This window comes from Lissotriton vulgaris, unplaced genomic scaffold (genome assembly GCF_964263255.1).
Source record: "Lissotriton vulgaris unplaced genomic scaffold, aLisVul1.2 SCAFFOLD_2339, whole genome shotgun sequence".
In the NCBI taxonomy this organism is placed as follows: domain Eukaryota; kingdom Metazoa; phylum Chordata; class Amphibia; order Caudata; family Salamandridae; genus Lissotriton; species Lissotriton vulgaris.
Genome location: NW_028241512.1, coordinates 315,063 through 337,598, shown reverse-complemented (window position 1 = coordinate 337,598; position 22,536 = coordinate 315,063). Strand labels below are relative to the sequence as shown.

General features: G+C 47.9%; 1 protein-coding gene across 1 annotated transcript in view; it reads right to left on the bottom strand.

Annotated features, from left to right (window-relative positions):
* SNX27 (sorting nexin 27) overlaps positions 1-22,536 on the bottom strand; it is a gene marked incomplete at its 3' end in the record, with an annotated part of 136,015 nt that overhangs the window by 56,453 nt on the left and 57,026 nt on the right. Inside the window, exon 2 of the mRNA XM_086948107.1 lies at positions 13,777-14,008. Coding sequence (XP_086804233.1) covers positions 13,777-14,008 — 232 coding nt within the window. The remainder of the gene's footprint in view (positions 1-13,776; positions 14,009-22,536) is intronic.

Below are 22,536 nucleotides of genomic sequence, written 5' to 3'. Positions count from 1 at the left end.
GTCTAGTATACAGCTTGTTGGAGCTTTCAAGCCTTTGATTTTCTTAGACTCCTACTTTACACAACAAGATTACATATAGTACAGGCTGAGCACAGGCAGGGTACCTCAAGTCCACGTGCAAAGTTAAAATTGATAAGACAACTGTAAACAGGAGTCCACAAGGGGGAAGGTAAATTTGATGCTATTTGGATAACTATTCAGAAGTATGTAATTATTTTCAGTAGCCTTCTTTAAAACACCCCCCACTGGTGCCAATCCGATTTACAGCTCAGCCCATCTCCAATTGTATCTTTCGCTCACCTCAAGCAGCAAGAAAGCTTAAGTACACAGATACAGCACACTTTCTTATCCACTAAGCAACTTTGCACAATAAGCTCAATGAATGCAGATGTTGTGTGTTCTAAATGGTGGGACTTGGGAGTCGAGGGCCAAAAACCAACAGGCTGTACAGCATAGAAATCATGCACTGAAGGTGGAGAGACTCCTACTGCAGCAAGCTAACCTTTAACCACATGGCTGCTGGGCGTCCCCCCCCCCCCCCCCCCTCCCCTGTGCTGGAAAATGCCATTTTAGTGGCACCATGACGAGCTCAGCTCGTCATCAGCACACGACACCCGTGGGTGATGACGAGCTGAGCTCGTCATCAGCATCGAAAGGGTTAATAGCATGTAAGTGAGAACCAAGGATACATGTATAGCCCCACCAAACCTGTGAAAAGGAGACAACCAACGACACAAACTTCATTAAGGCTGGAGGGTCGGCTGTAAAGCTGATGGGGAGCACTACAAGTGGGTAGTAAGCAGACCAGATCACCAATCACTAGAACTTTCTATAAGATTATGCTTGACCAATACAAGAAAATTTGGCCGGCCAATCCTGGAACACCATCCAAATTCCCTTACTTCAAATTCTGCAGGACAAGAGCAAGAGAAGGTTTTGGAATTCTTGCCGATAAAGGAGTTCAGCACCCACCAATCCAGAATAAGTGGATGGGCGTAATCCTTTTTTCACACCAAAATGCAGCGGGAACAGCATCCACAGGCCTTTCACCGTTTCAGGATCCAGCTCAATGATCTTTTGCTCAGCAGACATAATGGGGACAGGGTCAACTGACACTGTTGAACTAAGCGGGCAAAATGGAGGAGGAATGCCTTGAAACGAAAGAGTTTAATCATTCTCTGAAAGTTGGATTAGCTAGCCAATAAGGTTCACCAGGACACTGCCACAAAGGCCAGACAAACGCAACCAGGCGATCTGCCGAAGTGCAATGAACTTGCCCATTGACTTAATCACGGAGCCTGCAGTATTCCATCCAGCGCTTAACACTTGGTGTCAACGCTCTTGACACCAAAGCTGCATATGAAATAAAGGTCAAAGTTCTAAAGTGCTTTGAGGCCAAAAGGTGTGTAAAAGGCCATCTGAGCACATTTAAAGATAGTGAGAGTGACCGGAGTAAGAGCTGCTATGTGTTACAGGCCAGACACTCTAGGACCAGTTTCTCAAGTTCAGGCACTGCTTCAAAGGTTATCAAAGACCGCGTTCTGGAATTACAGCACTAACTTTCAGATCGCTCTCTGGAATGAGAGAAACTTCAGAGAGGAGAGCTCACATTTGTAAAGCTTTTTTTGGGAGACTATGTCCCTGAAAAAGATTAATGTGATGGGAACCCCTTATGCAGGACAGTACCTTGTACTGTTTGAGGTTCCTCTCCTTGATTGCCATATTTTTTTACAGGACAAAGACTATGTTTCAGGTCTAGGCACCAGAGGCACATACCAGTTAGTTCAAAGATCAACATCTGCAGGAGGAAAGTGCAGCATTGTTTAAACCCTGAAGGGGGAGGACATGACCCTGAAAAACCACTACTAATAAAAATGTTTGAATAGCATTTGGTAAAAATACAGAAGAGGAGCTCTAGACCCTCAGACCGGAGAGGAAAAGGTAACTTCTGTCCATGCATTTGGTAGTGCCTTTTACAGCTCCATGTGGTCATTCCCGGAGGTGGGAATGGAGCCACACTGCACCACCTGGCTGAACTGGTAAACTAATGCAAAAGTATCCATATCCAGTCTGCCGCCTGGAGTAGAGTCAAGACCAGTAGTGTGCTCTGCGGGTAGAAGTATCCATCAAAAATACCACCTACTTACCAAAAGATAGATGAGCTGCATGGCCAGACTGCAAAAGCAACACTGGTTCACCTGTTTCGTTTCTTAAACTTTATTCGATTGTTTTAAAAAAACATCATAAAAGTATACAGAGTAAAACATTGCACATACGAAGTTACAACACCAGGGGAGGTACATATCATGCGGTTGGGCAAGAAAGTTTAACATAAAATGTAAAGATTATTGTACATAAATTAGGGGAAAACCATACTTTGTCTTGCTGTGATAGATTTTAAAATAAAGGTAGCGGTAAAGAAACATAAATCCGGGCTCGCAAGTGAAAATAATAACTTCATTGCATTTCCTGTGGTATACGTAGAATATTTCAGAAACATAGGTTTAAGATAAAAGATGCGCTGGGCTTTGTACAAAGGGCAGAGTAGGAGAAAGTGCAATGTGCTTTGTTTAGTTAAACCGTCGCACGGACAAGGGGTAACAGAGTAGCATTTCATTGTAGGAAAAGCGACCAAATTATGTACAATGCCTAGTCTCAGTCTTGAAAGTACAAATTGATGAGATCGTCTACTAATAGCATTAAGGTACATTGGTACACCTGAAACATCATCTTTAAGGGAATAATAAAAAACATGAGTAGAATACTCTTTTGTTACAGTTTTCCGCAAATCGGTTCACCCAAAGGACAGTGCTTACTCGCCTAAATAACTCACTTGGAGGAAGGACATCAGACTGCAACCCACCCTCACCGATTCTTGATTCGGGGGGTGACCTGACCAGTGATGCAAAATACTTCTCCATATCAAGATGGTTGCGGGCCGTAAATGGCTTCAGCGCCTGTATTGTGTAGTTGTATACCATTTCTGAGGTTTCCTGCAACTCTTGCGTTTATCTACAGAGGATGCCTCTTAACATAAAAAGTTATGGAGACTCAAACCCCACAGAGAATTTAGCCCACTTTCTCATTATCAAGACTCATGTTTCTTGCAGGATTTGGCTTCCCCTAGTTCCTAAAGAATGCCTAAAGGTTCATAAGACCTCATAGCCTAGCTGCACCCAAAGGTGTGCAATGAATAACTGGAAGGACATGAAGGTTATTACAGTAAGCTTTTTAGCCCAAAAAAAATTCGGGGCGGTTTTTGGTGCTGTATAGTCACTCAGTTAAAGGAAAGGGAGGTCAGAGGGTAAACAGAAGATTACATTAAGAAAAGAAGGGGCTGGCACTGCAGATGAACTCACTGAGCACTGGAGAATCAGGTGTAACGTTTATAAAGAGGTGATGGTACAAGATACATGACACGTCATCAATGGTACAGAGGAAGCACGATGCCTGCACCCAATGCACACCCATATTCACAATACAGGCACACAAAGTACTATTAAAAAAGTTATGAGGGCAGTTTCCGCTCCCACCACAAGAAGAGGATGGAAGAAAGCAAATAAGAGGGTGAACAGATCAGATTGGTAAGTGCTTTTAATAAGAGAAGAGAGGAGAGGTCAGCAAGTTCCCTCAGACAATAGTGGTCTGTGGCTGGGAGGGGCACAGAACAAGCACAGGCGAAGCCAAACCGGTTTTCAATAGAATCCTATTTTCTTTTAAACTGTTCAGGGCTCAGAAAAGCTTGTATTTCATGAATGCCATTCACAAGGACGATAAAGAGGCAAGAGGTGCATTCAGTAATATGATCCAATTGGTCTGGAAAGAAAAGAGCATGGGTTAGTGAGAACAGTAGAAGATATAGGACTTGAAATGGGATCTCAAGGGGAAGTCTTAAAAGGGCCGGGAATGTGGGAAGAGGCAAGAAAGTGCGGCCGAGCACTTACCCTCGAAGAGGAGCGCCATCAAGCCAGACCAATAGAAAATGTAAACGTATTTACTTTGTTCATATGACTATAATCTGCACCTGTATACCGCGAAAGAGTACTGCTTAAATGTGGTGATTTAAATGGAGAAGTGTGTACAAGCTAGACATACTACAAATGCTGGATGTTGAGTGTTAGACCCAAGCACAAACATCAAGCGCGCAGATGTCTAAGAAGGTCAACCTTAATTAATTGACAGCACTAATTAAAAAACTGAACTCAAGCATTACCAGGAAAGCCAAACAGTTATATTTTTTTGATAAAGGGGAAGCTCAGCACTATTTTTCAAATAAGGTATTGAAATGAACCCTGAGGTTGATCAAACAGACCTGGCTAGGCCATCATTTGAGAGCTAATAATAGTGATGGTGTAGTACTAGAAAACACATATATCCAACATTTTTATGAAAAGGAAGACAATTATCAAGAACCATAAAGTGATTTCCATTGCCATCTCATTGCCTCAACGCACGAGATGAACCAACTAAGGCTAGTCCGGTACAGACAACGGTCCCATGAGTACTCCTGGCGGCAGTTTACACCGCTGAAGCAAACGCAAACTCCAGTGGTTGCCTGCTGCCACCTCACCTTCTGGACAGCCCAACACCTTCTGGGCCACCTGTCCTTCACCACCTTTTAGACAGCCTCTCTTTCAACACCTCCTGAAAGCCGTTCACTAGCAACTCTAATTTTATCCATTGACAACTGTGTGTCAGGGCGATCTGCACCAAATGAAATACTTTAATGTCCAGTTTTGCCCCTCTTGCACTGGGTCCCTGCGGTATTCAAAAGGATGAAACTCACTGCTTGCCTAGACACTACCTCCATTGGCTTCACTGACTCACCATGCCTGATGTCCCTCCCACCCCTTCCCATTGCTTCATTCCTGTTTGGATATCTCTAACGTGATCTCTGGCTAGGATGGCCCTGAGCAGGCCACAAGTGACAGGCTCTGAAAGTACTCTTGCACAGACTGAATAACAGCCACTCAGACAGTTCCTTTCCTTGCACTTGGGAAAAAACACCCATGATGCTTTTCTCAGTACCTTCGGTTTTATAAACCCCACATCTTTAATTGGTCCCAAAACTGTAGAATAATCCCACCTTCACACCATCAGAGGCCTTTGGTTTAATAACCTCTAAAAGTGCCTGTCCTGAATAACTGCTGCCTTGCTGCCAGGGTCATCAGCCTCACCCACCCCGCCTCCCACTGCAGTCCTGAACAGTCCACTATCATACCTTCTAAAACTCACTGAAAATCAACATAGAAATCCCATTACCATCTCCAAAAAGATCAACCGACCAGCTCCTCAAAAAGGTACTTTCCTGAATGTTAAACCATTAACACCACGTCCTCAAAGTCCCATTCATGTGAACATATTATATACAAATTAGTACCAAATAAAACATCTCGCGCCAAGAAATCTGCAGATCCCACATTGCAGTCGCTCTTACACTTTGAATGCACAAATCTGATCGCAAGAGAGTCTGAAAGACACATGTATGAGCACAGCACATCACAGTCCACAATCTGTTACGTGCATACTAACGTCAAGATGTCTCTGCTGTAGCTGCCTCGTGCTCCAATTTTTGTATTCAAGTCTCTCCTGATGAAAGATCCCAGGTGGCAGCTCAGAAGAGCTGCACAGCAGAATCCAACAGGAGGTGTGGAACTCCAGCCGTATTGGTAGCAGTTTATTTCATACAAGTTCAGGCTATGTATTCAACTCTTACGCTGTTTATTGAGCTCGTCAACTCCACGTGGTCCTAAAACACAACCTTTCTTTTTCACCAAATGGCATGAGGTTGTCTTGGATGTTGCGCTCTCCCCTAATGAAGTCTAACTTGGAAACATGTCTCTCCTCACATTCCCACGCATCCAGCATGATCTCAAGCTGGAGTGGTTTACCCAAGGTCCACCTCAGTAGATGAAATCCTCATCCAGGTTCACCTCCTCCAGCTCCGTCTAGGAGAACACTTGCAAACTTGGCCCCCTACCCCGATTTAAACCCCATCCAGCTACACTTGTGATGCCAAATAAATACCAGGCACCACTACCCAGCTACACTGACCTGGCTTCTACATCTTTGAAACCGGAGCTCTGTACAGCCGGTCGCAAACACAGCTGGATCTAGCCCTCATATCTTTCTGCCTATCTGCCAGAATGTAACCGGTTTCGGTTCTTAATTATTCTTAACTGCCAGTCTTTTGAGGGCGGGGTGCATGGTCATCTTACTCTGTATCTGACCAGACTAAGCCCTGCCTCTATTTAAATAGCCATAACACCTACAAGAATACACATATAAGATGAGGCATAATGCCCAATGCTTTTGATGAGCTAATTTGGCACAATGCCATCCTACGGCCCAGGGCACTGGATTCGGATTAAAGCAGTTTTAATTCAGTGACTGTAAACAGTTTCAATGGCCCAACAGGAAGATTCAAAACATACAGGTGGATGGGATCGGTCTGCCTGAGCAATACCAGCACTGCATATGCAGCTGGATAATAAAATCGAATGACCATGCAATTCTGCTTGCAGCAGAAAGCTGAGAAATCCCATTGCCAAGCAACATAATAAAATAACGAAACAAGAAAAGATGTCCCCCCCAGTCAAAAGATGTACTATAAAGGTCCAAAAGGCAGTCCGCACAAATTCTTGGTGCCCAAATATCACGTGGTATCTTGAATTCAGTGGTCTGTGTTCAGCCAGAAACACAGATCACAGTGATGCCATTTAAGGGCCCAACTGATCAGTCTAAACATTTTTCATCGCTGGACAAAAACTGAAGTTGGTGAGCACTCAAAGCCATATGGAATGGGTTCCTTTAAAGGCCTATATTTTGAAATAATCCCAGTTACAGACGCCTTTGTTGGTTGGCACAAAGACTCATTACCCGGGAAGGCTCAATTAACCCTGACATTTAAGGATAGGCCCAACCACACCTTTAGGAGCGATATCTCCAGAGACAAAGGTTCACATGGTTCACAAAATTCCAAACAAACGAAACTGGCTTTGTGAATGACAACTCAAAGACCTAGAATGAAGAAGAAGAACCTTAAATTCCTTCTCCGGCTGAAGAAAGTAAACAGTGTCACCATAAGATTGTATAAAGGCCAAGGACTGTGCAGGCACAAGTAAGATGTTGCAAGGACACTCCCCGTCAGTGGAGGACACCTTGAAGCGATTGTTAGCTGCCCGAGTGGTCATATGGGATGCAAGGATCACATGGCTACTGTGGACTGTACTCACTTAAGGCAACCCTCAAAAACAACCTCAGTCTTCTGAATTTGTGCAGACATTTCTTCAAGCAGGGGCATGCACCTCGCCTTAATGGGCTTTTAGACAACTGTTCAGTGTCTTTGGTAGGAATATCTTGACAGTCCAAAGTACTCAGCCCTAAGATAGGCCAGCCACAAGCAAAGGTTCTACCGAAAACCTATGTCTGTTCTCTAACACTTGTATACAGATACGTCTTCAAGTTCATACTTCTACATTACTAGCTTGAAAGACAGTATATAATATTTCCTTAGGGGTGTCAGAAGGCTGGAACCAGCTTGTAACAGGTCAGCAGTCCTATTGCTGACACCTGACTCGGATGTAACCTGCACGTCACCCGTGGGCCAGGCTTGGCCCTTGGGGAGTTAATAAATGGGAGTGAACTGCACAGGGTTCATCTCCGACACTGCCTCAAATGTGTCCTGACACATGTTGGTTCTGCGCAGTATGTACCCCTTACCAAGCCATTAGCTAGGCAGTGATCAAGGCCACCACACAGGCGAGGAGTGGGCCACGCCCACACCCCCACATCAGCAAATCCCCAGTGCCCCACACGTGGGAATTGAGATCCTCCCGAAGGGCGGCCAAGAACACGCGGCTGCCACGTGTGCCCACTACCTGCTGCGGCGCACATACCCGTGAGGCAGCGCGGCATCCAGGAGTGCTGCATCACTGCGGCAGAAGAGGAGCGGCTCCACGCCAAGAGTGAGGTAAGTCAGATACGCCCCGCTCAGCCCAACGCTGCGCAGGCTCCTGTAAGGCAGAGTGTGCTCACGGGTGTTTCCCTCCTGCCGGCACCGCCCGCCGAGAAAGCCTCATTGCAGCGCGTACGTCTGCACCGACACCTGAAGGCCAGGAGGTGCACTGACTGACTCCCTTTCAGCCAAGAAGGACGCCGAGAAAAGAGGAAGGAAAAAGTGTGGGGGGGGGGGGGAGAGGGAACAGAAAACAAAATAGAAAAAGATACAAGAGAGAAAAAAAACTATCAAAAGCTACAGATAGAACAAGCACACACACAAGGACAAGAGGAAAAGAAACAAGACAAACAGGGAAAAAAAAGGGTACTAAGGAGCTCAATAACAAACCGTACTGGGAGGTCAGACCCATGGAAATCCCTGACCAGCAAGGTTGAAAAGCGCTACAATGGAAAGGAGAGTCCATTGATGCATTCTACGCCAGGCTAGTTGAGATGGCCAGCACCTGTACAGCGGAACACCAACCCAAGGATATCAGGGTGCAAGTCACCCAAGGGTGTCAAGACAAGGTACTCAGAGGCCGAATTCTGCACCAGCCCAACATAAGCTTAGAAGACATCATGATCTTGGCGCAAACGCACAACGGGTCAGCAGCGAGGGCCAGCGAAATGGACCAGGCCTTCACAAGAGTCCAGGAGAAACCAGCAAGCATCAAGACTGAGCGCGCCGATGCACTCCAGACAAGAACGAAGAGCGACAGACAGAAGACAGAATCCCCTGACAACCAAGATCAAGTGCAGATACTAAGGGTGCAATGAACACCTGGCTAGCGAGTGCCCTGCGCAGGGCTGGACCTGCACCAACTGTGGAATTCCCAGCCACTTTGCAGTGGTCTGCAGGAAGAAATCCCAATGAAGAGACACCAGGAACCGGAGGCCACTGTCAAGGCCGGTACGCCAACTATCCATCACAAATCTAACACAACAGAACGATCTCAAAGGGGCTAGTAGGCCATATCGGAGTCTCGAAGACTCATCCTCAGACAAAGAGAAGAAAGAGACTTTTCTCATCTCATTCACACGAGAGCTGAAATGCCACAGCTGACATGTGTCGTCCAGGTAGTTGGGTCCAAAGTCAGGGCCATCATCGACACAGGGAGTCAGTCAACATAATGGGAGTACCGCAGTACAACTGCCTCTGACCCAAACCGCCCCTCACGCCGTCCCGAACCAAGATCTTCGACTACGGATGCCACTCCCTGCTCCCCCTCAAATGGAGAATGTCTGTGCTCATGAGATCAGAAAAACAAGAAGTCATGACAACGATCCAAGTCTTAAACCAAGAGGCACCCTGATTGGCAGCCACACTGCCGAGGACCTGGGATTAGTCAGCTGCGCCAGGAGAATTAGGACGCACCAAGTCGATGACCTCCTGGACCAGTTTCCCGAGCTATTCCAGGGCCTGGGCCGCCTCAAGTGTGCACAAATCACCCTAAACATCGACCAGTCAGTCGCACAGGTGGCACTGAGACACTGCTGCGTCCTGTTTCACCTCTGGCCTTTATTGGAAAAGAAGCTTGAAAAACTAGAACAAGGGGTGATAGTGAAGGTATCGGGTCTGACACCGTGGGTGCCGGCAACAAACAACCAGGGAAGATACGGCTGTGTATCGACATGAGACTACCCAATTGCGCCATCAAGAGAGCGCAACAAATCACATCCACCATGGATGACATCATTGCGGATGTCAACAGCTCCAAGTGGTTCTCTAAACTGTACCTCAACGCCGGAAACCACCAGCTGCCCCAAGCGGAAGAGACCTGGGGCTATGCCGGTACAAGCGCCTGAACTTTGGGATTTAGTCGGCTGCTGAAGTCTTCCAGAACACAATACATGAGGCGCTCTCTCACCTCCCCAAAATGTCAGCGATGACATGCTCATTCATTTTGCCACTGCAGCGGAACACCACAAGCATCTGAAACATATGCTGTGGCTCCTCAGAGAACACAGAGTGACATTACACGGCGACAAATGCTCATTCTTTCAACCATCATTGGAGTTCTTTGGGTAGGTCTTCAATCAAGAAGGCATTCAAGTGGACCCCCACAAGTCACAAACGATAAGACGTGCACCTGCCCCAGGCACACCCTCAGAAATAGGTAGTTTCTTTGGCATCTATTGCGGGCCCTCACAAAAGCAGAGGCCAAATGAATCAGGGGCACCCGCAAGGAAAAAGCGTTTCAAAAGATCAAGGATGTCCTCCTCAGCGAGGCCACTCTGGTATACTTCAACCCCAAAAGATGCAGAGCTGCTAGGGGCTCGCAGCAGCGCTAACCCAAGAATAAGAGCCAATGCAATGGGCCACTCTAGTGTTTGCGAGTAAGTCATTGACCCCAACCGAAGCAAGGTATGCCCAAATCGAACTGGAAGCCCTAGCCATCAAGTCGGAATGCGACCACTTCCACCTTCACTTTAGTGGCCAACCCTTTAAGGTCATGACTTACCACCAGTCACTGGTCCCGCTCTCCCAAGGCTCAGCCCCTCACCCGCCACCACAGATCGAAAGGAAGGGGTTTACCGACCAGGGGCGAAGAACCCAGCAAACTTCCTGCATCGCCACTCCACACCAGCTGAGGTGCATGAACTCTCGAGGGCACAGCAGAACACATCCGATTGATGTTGATTGCCGTATGTCCCCGGTAAATGACACTAAGACATCAAAGAGGCGGCAGAGTCCGACCCAGTTCATGCAGGAGTGACCAAGGCCGTGCAGACTTCCTCTGAGATGCAAACGTTTAGGTCTCGGAGGACAAAAGCATTGGTGAAGATGGTGAAGATGTGGAGGGTGCTAAACAAGCCGAGTGCCACCCAAGACGGGTGTAGAAAGTATGGTTCCTGGAATTAAAAGCCATGATAGAAGACCTTGTGCGTATATGCCCAGCGTGACAGATTACCAGCCTGCCAGAGCGCCCGGCTTCAGTGATAACTGAAGAGCAGTGCAAGCTGAGCACGGACTTCGGGAGTTTTCCTGGGGGAAGAACCACTCTCGCCTCGTAGACACTCACTCCAAATACCCTGTTGTGAATGTAGTTGTTTCGCCAGCATTCGTCCACGTGGCAACTGTCCCCAAGAAGGTGTTTACGACCTTCAGCCTCCGCGCCGAAGTCCGGAGTGACAAAGGACCCGTGTTCCACAGGGCTTAGTTTACAGACTCTCTCAAGCAGGTGAAGAATCTGCCACCACCGGATTACTCCGTAGTGGCAACAGGCCAACGGGGACATCGAGAGGTTCATGCACACACTGAACAAGACATTTCGCATCGCCATGGTCGAACAGGCTGACCCCAAACAAAACCTGCACCTGTTCCTCCGAGAATACCAGAGCACTCCCCACTGCACAACGCTACAGAACCCGTGGGCCCTGATGCTCAAGTGACCAAGGAGAGACCGAATCCTCATCTGTCCGGAGTTGGCTCTGCCACCTCATGACATCCAAGGCACCCTCGCACGCCACGAATGGCAAAATAAACAGGCTAGCATACGATGTCCTGCTACGCCAAAATCTTTACCGCCGGAAGCTACAGTAAACCTCAAAGACAGTCGCCCAGGCGGGAAGTTCAGGACCCTGCATGAGCCCGGCACATGGACAGTCACCGAGAACAATGGCACCATGGTGACGGCCCAGAAGTGGCCTGAGGAAATATCACAAAATGTCTCCTGGTTTAAAGAAGTTCCACCATCTCACTCTGATTCAGACCAAGACAAGAGTTGGTGGCCGGAAAGGAGTGGCTGTACCACAGCCGGCGGAGGTTGCGAAGGTCACGGCTTGGCAGACACGCCTGAACCTTCACAAGACATCCCCACCAAGCAGACACTGGCAGGGTGAGCCGCCTGTCCGAAGTCAACGTCACTGCTACGGTCTTAGACCGAATCCACAGCCAAGCTAAAGGTTCCAGGGCTTTGCCTGTTAAGCATCATGAAAAATTTTGAAGACCAAGTTGGGGAGGGACATAACAGGTCAGCGGTCTGTTGCCAAACACCTGACCCATATGTAACCTGCACGTCATCCGCGGGCCAGGCATGGTCTGTGGGGAGTTAATAAATGGGAGTGAACCGCACAGGGTTAATCACCGGCACTGCCACGAATGTGTCCTGACGTCTGTTGATTCTGTGCAGCGTGTCACCCTGCACACCCCTTACCAAGCAGTCATCTAGGCAGTGATCAAGGCCACCAAACAGCTAACTATACAAATAATTTACTTTATCATTTAAAAGCCAAATACAGTGGCAGAAAGCCTCTGGTTTTCAGGAACACCCTTACAGTGGTCATTGAAGGCAGCCTTAGACCTTTTTAGGAATTACTGTGACCCCCTAAGTCAGCCCTTTACATTGTAACAATTTGAAGACTACTCCCACGGAGTAACACTGGCACTTACAAAATAAAGGCAACTGCCACAATTTTGTTAATTTTACACTGGTGTATGCTCAAACTATTGGAGTTAACATTTCGGCACCCTTAAATGAATTAGTGTTTTTTTTTGTTTAACAGCTGCATTTAATTTTAAATGACCAACTGTTTTAACTTTATATTAATGACGTGGCTTAGAACACAACCAGCGAAGGCAGACACTCTTCTCCGTTTGAGCTTTGCCCCACTGCCTAACTACCTTCGCATGAGCTTGTCGTACAAATGTATAGTTTTGGTCCGTGTATAAAATGTTTTGGGAAAAAAGGTTTTACCAGATAAATCCAGAATTTGTGGCTTTGTAATGTTTGTTAAGGTTTTAGTTCAGCAGGTTTCACTAGTTGTTTCTGATTCATAGACATGGAAACTGGAATTCCAGGCTTTAGAAACCAGCACCATTTCTGGCTCAGAGACCAAGTCCAGCCATCTTTTTAAACACTCGGTCTGCATTGGTAACTGCTACGATTTAACAGACCGTAAAGTTATAAAACTGCACGATGTACAATGTGACCGGCTGCCAGGTTAGCTCGTAGGGAGGGTGCAAAGTGCTCTGCCCCACGTCACATGAGCAAAGTCTCAAGGTTAAGAATGAAGCCTTCAGGCGTGCATTACTTCAAGCTACTGATGTGGAAACACGCACAACCTCAGACAGGCACCCAATTCTCACAGCAGAACTGCGCTGGCTGGGGTTGAACTCTGCCTCTAAAATTATACACATTTCCATGTAGATTTGCTAAGGCGCTTCTTGTCTCATGCTCCAACGCAAACCAATTGTTCATCGCCTCTCTGCAGCTTATCACTAGCCTGCTGCCCACCCTTCTACCTCACACAAACCCCTCCTCCATAACTAACAACTGACCTATACCCTCCCTCACACCAGCTCATTGTATCATATCTTCTGTCCTGCACTCCTTCACCATCTTCTCTCAGACAGAACACCACCTATCAACTTATAACACTTCCTTTCGTTCCTAACTCCCCCCATATGCTGTCTCTTAGATCTTTTTTTACTTTCAGACCTGCGAGTAAAAAAAATTGACATTTACAATGCCAATTGCTCTAACTTTTACAAATGCGAGATCCATTTCTTTGCAAATGCTTGTTTTTGGAATGTATTACATTGATATCTGCTCTGTTCAGACCATCGCTGGATGCGGCTATGTATAGGGTGACTGCAGCAGAGACCTTTGAGAATGTGACACGGTGATGATCGGTATTCACAAAACTACAACTTTAGAGAACAGCTGGCACTAACAGGAAGCAGCAGGACCATAAGAAACCAGAGGGATGTGCTTACAAAATATTTATGGGCCTCACGGTTCTAAGCACCAAGGCTGAAGGACTGGCCATACTCACCACAAACTTCTCTGCATTCTGCTCCACATGTTTGTAGGTGGGTATGGAGATGGGCACCGCTTGCTTCTCAGAGTAGTCGTAGAACGACTGCCCTGAGGAATCGTCACTGGGATCGAGGTTGTCGGCCTCGTGGGGTGGAACGGATAACACTGTTAGAACGAGCTCCTTCTCGCCGGCACGGATCAGGTCTACCACTTGCTTATGAGTCGCACCTTCCACGTTCACGCCGTTTCTGCAACAGAGAAATACATGGTTTGCTTCACTGAATGCATCATCACAACAAAGTATTTCCAAAACAAGCAGTTTCAAATATATAAAATGCCTCCGACTCTTCCCAATTATAAGAATTGATTCCCCAGAAAATAATACAAGGCCATGTTAGTTGCACACCACAATGCACAACTGCAAACAATGCTTTTTCCAGCCAATCCGTAGCGGGCCTCAGCACTGCATGCTATTTACTGTAAAGTAAAAATTAGGGCGTCAGCCACTGACAAGGACGGATTGACAAGGAGAACAGAAGGACAGAGCCCAGCAGACATTTTGTATTATCTTGAACACGGTTTAATAAGTGTGTTGCATTTCAAAAGAAAGGTGGGTATTTCAGGCCAGTTGGTTCAGTCAATTCAATACTTGAGAGCCCTTCAAAAGTCCAATGTGTCGCGCTCCCTGCCCCACACATTGTCCAGGAGAAAAAATACAATTCATACTTTGAACGACATGAACAATTATTATTTTAAGGCAGACTTAGGATAGGTCTGCAAAGCTGCTGTATCCTTATGTAACTGCACTGTAGACTTATACCTAAAAAGCTTAAAGTTTACTGCATGCAATTACGAAGTACACTTTGCTAGTAATGACAGGAGTCTCACTGTGCAATTGGACACTGGTTTAAATGGAGGTGGCATCAGTCAAGTGAAGAGTGTCAGTGGTCTATGTCAGTGGGCTGGGCCTGATTAAGTAACATCAAAGACAGGCCAGAAAAGCAGGTTCACTTTTATCCTGAAAAGAGACAGATCATAATTTTTCTTAACTGTGCAGTTGGAGAAATAATTTCAATGCGAATCGAGGAGTTATAGCGGATACATGACCACACCATGGAACAAAGCACTTCACTCTTCTGAACCACCACCACTTGTGGTAACTTATTTCCAAGGGACTCTAGACCCTCTAGGCTTCTCAGTAACAGTCGCATATGGCAAGAGGTCAGGAACAAGGTCAATAAATTCAGCAATAGTGTTTGGATAGCTCACGATAATACAGTCATCAACTAGAAAACTCACAGTTGCATGGACCATGTTGGGTCATCCACAGTAGTATCATGTACGAGCAGACAGCACTTTATAACTGAACTGCGAGTGAAAGAGAGAGGGAAAAGCAAATGACCAACAAAGTACTGCCGTTCAAACTCAAATATGAATACTTCAGCACATAGCCTGGGCATTTTTAGGTCTCGCGACCTATCGATGCGCGCAAGCGCATCGAGCAGAGCGAGAATTCATGTCGGCAAAACACAAGTCAAACCAAGGGCTTTCAGCCCCGCGGTTTTCTTGCAGTTCACGTGTATCACGTGAACAAACATGCACGCGCATCGCATGCAAGCCCAGCCTCTCGCATTCCCAGGCTCTCCCGCCCCCATCCGGCATCAGGCACTCCTCCCACACCTCACGGACATCTGTTCAGCACGCGCATCGCATGCAAGCCCAGCCTCTCGCATTCCCAGGCTCTCCTGCCCCCATCCGGCATCAGGCTTCTCCTCCCCTAGCAGCACTCCTCCCACACCAGCAACTCCCCCCTCGCACACCAGCACCTCCCCTCTCTCTCCCCGCAAACACAGCCTTGCCCTAGCAGCACTCCTCCCACACCAGCACCTCCCCCCTCCCACACCAGCACCTCCCCTCTCTCTCCCCGAAACACAGCCTTGCCCTAGCAGCACTCCTCCCACACCAGCACCTCCCCCCTCCCACACCAGCACCTCCCCTCTCTCTCCCCACAAACACAGCCTTGCAGTTTATTTTTTTTAATGCAGTAACTAGTTTTAAGGACACTCTTCAAAATACATTTTGGCCGTCATTCAGAGCAAACATTCAGTGTATTTAGTTTCCTTTTGTTTAAATTGCTCAAACAGTTAAATAATTGTCTCGTAGTGCACACAGTCTTTCAAGCAATTTGTCAGCTTGATTTCTTAACGTACGGCTACAGGGCCATGGCCCCCGCTGGGGCGCATTCAGTGCCTGTACATCGCACGCCTCCGAACGCCCCAGCTCGGTGATTCTGAGTGCATCTGCCCAGCTATAAGCTGTGCAGGGACAGCGCGTGCCTCGGAGACATGGCAGATGTCTGCATGTCTCTGCCATTTGCTCTTTCTGCCTGCGAGTCCAAGATAACACCTAGTACTTCCCATTTTCCCTTTGTGCCTTTTAGAGCAGCACAGCCTTCTATGTATAATCCACGTGATTCTGACTCAGATGGAGCTCTTGTTTCAGGCTAACCGGTTCCAGTGATTTATATTATTTCCACTTGTGTTCAGTTGATGTTTATAAAGTGTTGAGAGATGGAGAGTGTGGCAGCTTGCTTTCTTGTCTCCTCCACTGCCTTGAAGTTGTTTGCCTGGTGTGATTTATCTGCAGGTTGAGTTCCAGAGCAGGACACACACACATCCAAGCATATTGCACTCACTTGGTTATTGGCCAGCACAAAGTGCCTGAGAGCTCGGCCCGCTTGTTAGAAGGTATTGTCGGACTGGGAAAGATTACGGCCTCTGACATCAAAATAAATGCGCCCCCCCATGTGTAATTAGATAGATAAAAAAAGCGGCCCATATTTCGAACTTGTTGCAGGTTTGAACTCGAAAAGACACGCAGTACACATGATTTTTCAGGGTATAGAAGACTGCATGGATTTGAGCTTTCTACAGGCTGTTATTGTTTTAACATCAGGGAAGTCAACAATAACAAGCATTGGCATAGACAATAGGTCTTGCTTGTTATATTTAATTAGCAGCAGCAGCAGCATTTCTCCTGCGCCAGGCCACATCAAAGGCTCTGTGCCACTTTCACCCACACAGCAACACTTACAGACACGCAACACCACTCACACCCACGCAACGCCACACACCCACGCAACGCCACTCACACTCACGCAACGCCACTCACACTCACGCAACGCCACTCACACTCACGCAACGCTACTCACACTCACGCAACCCCACTCACCCACGCAACCCCACTCACCCACGCAAGCCCACACTCACCCACGCAAGCCCACACTCACCCACGCAAGCCCACACTCACCCACGCAAGCCCACACTCACCCACGCAAGCCCACACTCACCCACGCAAGCCCACACTCACCCACGCAAGCCGCCACTCACCCACGCAAGCCGCCACTCACCCACGCAAGCCGCCACTCACCCACGCAAGCCGCCACTCACCCACGCAAGCCGCCACTCACCCACGCAAGCCGCCACTCACCCACGCAAGCCCACACTCACCCACGCAAGCCGCCACTCACCCACGCAAGCCGCCACTCACCCACACAGCGCCACTCACCCACACAGCGCCACTCACCCACACAGCGCCACTCACCCACACAGCGCCACTCACCCACACAGCGCCACTCACCCACACAGCGCCACTCACCCACACAGCGCCACTCACCCAGGCAACGCCACTCACCCAGGCAACAACACTCACCCACGCAACGCAACTCACTCAAAGCCACACACACACACGCAATGCCACTTTCACCCACACTGTGCAGTGCACAATAGGTCTCGCAGTACGAAAGTTGGAGCTATTGGTTTTGTAAATGACAAAGCCCTTTATGTTTTTAAAATGAAAACAAAAAGGCATTGTTATTTGCAATTGTAATAGCTCCAATTTTCCTACTGCGAGACCTATTGGCAACGCCAGTGCTTGTTAGGTCTGGCAGCAGAGCTGTAACAGACCTTGTGTTCAACGGAAAATCAGTATTCAGAGACAGAGAGGCGCAGATCCCACCCAAATGTTTATTAACTACAGCATTTGATTGGGCAGACGTGTATGCTTTAGGCGGAGGGAAAAAGAGTTCCTTGCCTTACACTTTATGCCTTGTTGGAATGATAGGAGACGTACAGGGGAGTGGCTTCATACCACCCATGACATTGTTTGGGGCAAAGGACAACATGTTTTCATGTCCATTTTGTCCACTATGACGCAGTGGTTAAGCATACTTGTCCAAACACTGTATGCTAGTTTACAGCAATATGGATCTGTTAAAGACTAAAGCCCCCCGTTTAAGCAAGGTTTTCGTATCCATGTGTATAAATTGTTCAAACTTCTACATATGGTTGCTTCACTATTAGGGCGAGCATTCATAGGTAATGCTGTGAGCTCAGCTTGCATTACTCACAGCAGGTTCAGTATAAAAATATGTTTGCAATATTTAACAATGTTATGTTATACAAGCTCCTAGAAGGCTCACCGATTACATACCAATATACGCATAACCATGAAATCAAGAGTGGAGATTGTTTGTTCCAAAATAAAAAGTGTGCAAAAAAAAAAAACTTAGAAGAAAAAAAAAAGAATCTCTAAACTATTGTTCAACTCTCAGCAAAGGATTCTCTGGAGTATCATTTAGTAACATGTGTTTGATGCATGGCAAGACTTTTTTTTTTTAGAGCAAAATTAAAATAAATTAGGGGTCTAATTCCTTACAGAAGTCACAAAGGCTGATTGGCGCAGATTTTAAATTTTCGGAAAATCATAGAAGTCCACATATGTAGGCCTGACAATCGTACTGCTAGCAAACATTTGTGAATCCCATTTTCACAGACGAAAATCTGCTGAGCAATTACAGATTCACTATTCCTACAACGGACAAATGGAATTCTTTAAAGTACAAGTAAGTACATTTGTGAAGCATCTAGTCTCTTGGACAAGTAGATAGGTAACACCAGGTGGCTAATTGCGCCATTTGTCAGATGCCTTCAAGTCAAGTTAAAATTTGTATAGCGCACTACTCACCCAGAGGGTCTCAAGGCGCTTGGGGGAGGGGGGGAACGTTATTTATCAAATATCCAAGTTTTGAGTTGTTTTCTGAAAGATAGGTGGTTCTGTGTAAGGCGGAGGTGGGTGGGGAGAGAACTCCACGTTTTGGCCGCTAAGTAGGAGAAAGATCTTCCTCCCATGGTGGATCTTTGGATGCGTGGAATCGCGGCGAGGGCTTGATTGGACGATCGTAGTTGGCGGGTGGGGGTGTAGAAGGTCAGGCGCGTGTTGAGGTATTTGGGTCCTAGGTCGTAGAGGGCTTTGTGTGCGTGGGTGAGGAGACGGAACGTTATTCTCTTGATGGGGAGCCAGTGGAGGTCTCTCAGGTGTCCGGATATGTGGTTGTGGCGGGGTATGTCTAGGATGAGTCGGGCGGATGCGTTTTGAATGCGTTGAAGTTTTTTTCTGTAATTTGGCTGTGGCTCCGGTGTAGAGGGTGTTTCCGTAGTCTATTCGGCTTGTGACAAGTGCATGGGTGACCGTCTTTCTTGTTTCCGTAGGTATCCAGCGGAAGATCTTTTTGAGCATACGTAGGATATTAAAGCATGATGACGAGACGGCGTTGACTTGTCTGGTCATCGAGAGGGAGGAGTCTAGAATGAATCCTAGATTGCGAGCATGGTCCGTTTGTTTGGGTGCGGTGCCCAGGGCCGGTGGCCACCATGAGTCGTCCCAGGAAGAGGGGGATGATCCTAGGATGAGGTCTTCCGTCTTGTCTGAATTTAGTTTTAAACGGCTGTTCCTCATCCACTCGGCTACGTCTTTCATCCCTTCATGTAGGTTGGTTTTGGCGGTGTTTGGGTCTTTGGTGAGGGAGAGGATCAGCTGTGTGTCGTCAGCGTAGGAGATGATGTTGAGGTTGTGTTGGCGTGCGATGGCTGCGAGGGGGCTCATGTAGACGTTGAAGAGGGTGGGGCTGAGCGAGGATTCTTGAGGTACGCCGCAGAGGACTTCAGTGGCCTCTGATCTAAAGGGGGGGGGGCGGACTCTCTGGGTTCTTCCGGTGAGGAACGAGGTGATCCAGTCCAATGCTTTTCCTCGTATTACGACGTTGCTAAGGCGTTGTATGAGGGTGCTGTGGCAGACCGTGTCGAACGCTGCGGAGAGGTCCAGTAGGATGAGGGCAACTGTTTCTCCGATGTCAAGAAGTGTTCGAATGTCGTCTGTGGCTGCGATGAGGGCGGTTTTGGTGCTGTGTTTGACTCGGAAGCCGGACTGTGATGTGTCGAGGGAGCCGTTGGACTCGAGGAAGGCGGCGAGCTGATTGTTGACGGTCTTCTCTATTACCTTGGCAGGGAAAGGGAGGATCGAGATGGGGCGATAATTCTTAAGTTCAGTCAGGTCTGCTGTTGGTTTCTTCAGTAGAGCACTGAGTTCGGCATGATTCCAGATTTCTGGGAAGATGGCTGTGTTGAGGGAGCAGTTGATGATATCCCGGAGATGGGGTGCGATGGTGGAGTCGGCTTTGTTGAAGATGTGGTAAGGGCATGGGTCGGTTGGTGATCCGGAGTGAATGGAGTTCATCAGGCGGATGGTGTCTTCGGTGCTGATTGGGTCCCAGGCGTCGAGGGTGGTGGTCGTGGGTTTCAGTTTGGTGTTGGTGAGGGGGGTGGACTGTTCGCCAAAGCGGTTATGTATGTCAGTGATTTTGCTGTGGAAGAACGAGGCTAGAGAGTCGCAGAGGTCTTGAGAGGGGGTGATGTCATTGGTGCCGGCGCTGGGGTTGGTAAACTCTTTGACGATGTTGAAGAGTTCCTTGCTGTTGTGGGCGTTGTTGTCGAGTCGATCCTTGAATGCTGATGATTTCTTGGTGGATCGGATTAGCTGATGGTGCTTACGGGTGGCGTTCTTGAGGGCGGTCATGTTTGTGGTTGGGTTTTTTCGCCAGGCTTTCTCGGGGGTGCGGCAGGTTTTTTGGGATTTCTGAAGTTAGTCATTGAACCAGGGGGCTTTTTTTAAACCTGGCTTTGCTGTGATTGTTTTTCAAGGGTGCTAATTCGTTAGCGCAATGTGTGATCCATTGTGTGAGGTTGATGACTGCTTCATTTGGGTCCAGGGATTTGGCGGGAGGGTTTTGAAAAAGCGATGTGTTGAGCTGGTCGGTGGTAATTTTGTTCAAGTTCCTGCGGGGGATTTGTTGTGGTTGGTGGTGGGTCGTGGTCTTTCTGTAATTGAAGTGGACGCAGCAATGGTTCGTCCATTGGAGTTCTGTGGCGTGATTGAAGAAGATGTGCTTGCTAGAGGAGAAGATTGGGTCGAGCGTGTGACCGGTGTAGTGAGTGGGGGTATTTACCAGTTGTTTGAGTCCGAGATTAGCGAGGTTGTCCAGAAGGGTGGTGGTGTTTCTGTTGTTCTTTTCCAGGTGGAAGTTTAGGTCCCCAAGGAGAATGTAGTCCTCGGAGGGGAGGGCATGTGGGCTGAGGAAGTCGGTGATGTCTTCGCTGAAATGTGTGCGGGGTCCTGGTGGTCTGTAGATGAGGGTGCCTCCGAGTGTGGTCTTAGGGTCGGTGTGAATCTGGAAGTGAAGGTGTTCGGTGGTTGTGAGGTTGTCATCGGAACTGGTCGTGATGCGGATGGTGTACTTATGGACGATGGCTATGCCTCCTCCTGTTTGGTTAATGCAATCTTTTCGAATGATCTTGTAACCGTTCGGGATGGCTATGGCGATGTCGGGTGCAGATGAGGGGTTCATCCAAGTTTCTGCAAGAAAGGTGACGTCCGGCGTATTGGTGTCTAGTAGGTTCCATAATTCAGTGGCGTGTTTGTGGACAGATTGGGTGTTGAGCAGGATGCACTTCAGATGGTTAGGGTCGGAACTTTGTTTGGCGTTTGTGGATTTAGTGTGGGTCCTGATACAGTCGAACTTGCAGGAGTGGCAGATGAAGGGTCCATGGGTGTGTCCTGGGTGGCTTGGTAGCAGTTTGGGAGACGGCCGGAGTTGAGAGCAGAGAGGGTTGCGGCGTCGTACGTTATGCGGGTGGAGTGGAATTTGCGGGGACCAGGGGGCCTGGCGCTGGGCGCGGTCCAGGCGCAGACGGGCGTAGTCGGGCTTACCTTTGGCGCACCTTCGGCGCGCATAGGGCGCGTTCGCTGCGCGTGAACGCTGCGCGCAAATGAGTGTCATATGTGGATAGTGGAGGGGGGCGGGGCGATGGAGGAGCAGCTGGGAGGCGGGAGCGGGGTGGAGGGACGGGCTGGGAGGCAAACAAACAACAAAACGGCAGCAGAAAGAAAAGCTAAACTAGGCGAGATTGGGGCACAGTCTGCAATATCGCTACGCTAGGGGCAGTGGCACCGGCACAATCAGGCACAGGAAAATTAAATAATCAATGCAGGTAATGCAGTTGAATAAAGGCAGCAGTGCAGTTGAATAAAGGCAGCAGTGCAGTTGAATGAAGACAGCAGTCAATAATGCAGCGCTAACGATACAGTCAAACACGGTGAAACACAGATAATTAAAAGCAGCAGTGAGAAGGATCAATAGGACCTGTAGGGGTGGCTTGCTATTGTACTGTGCCAAAACCTGAACACAGGTATGCTGCATCACAACCTCAGATTATCTGAGCTCCCAGGGACTTTGCTAATAGTAGCTCTCTGAAACCTTGGTGACAGAAAATGTACACAGTTAAATTCTGTTAATCTCACTTAGGAGAGAGTCCTTATATTTAGAAAACTATGTAAATTGTTGTCTTGTGGGAAAGTATGTTTAACCCCTTGGATGCGCGCA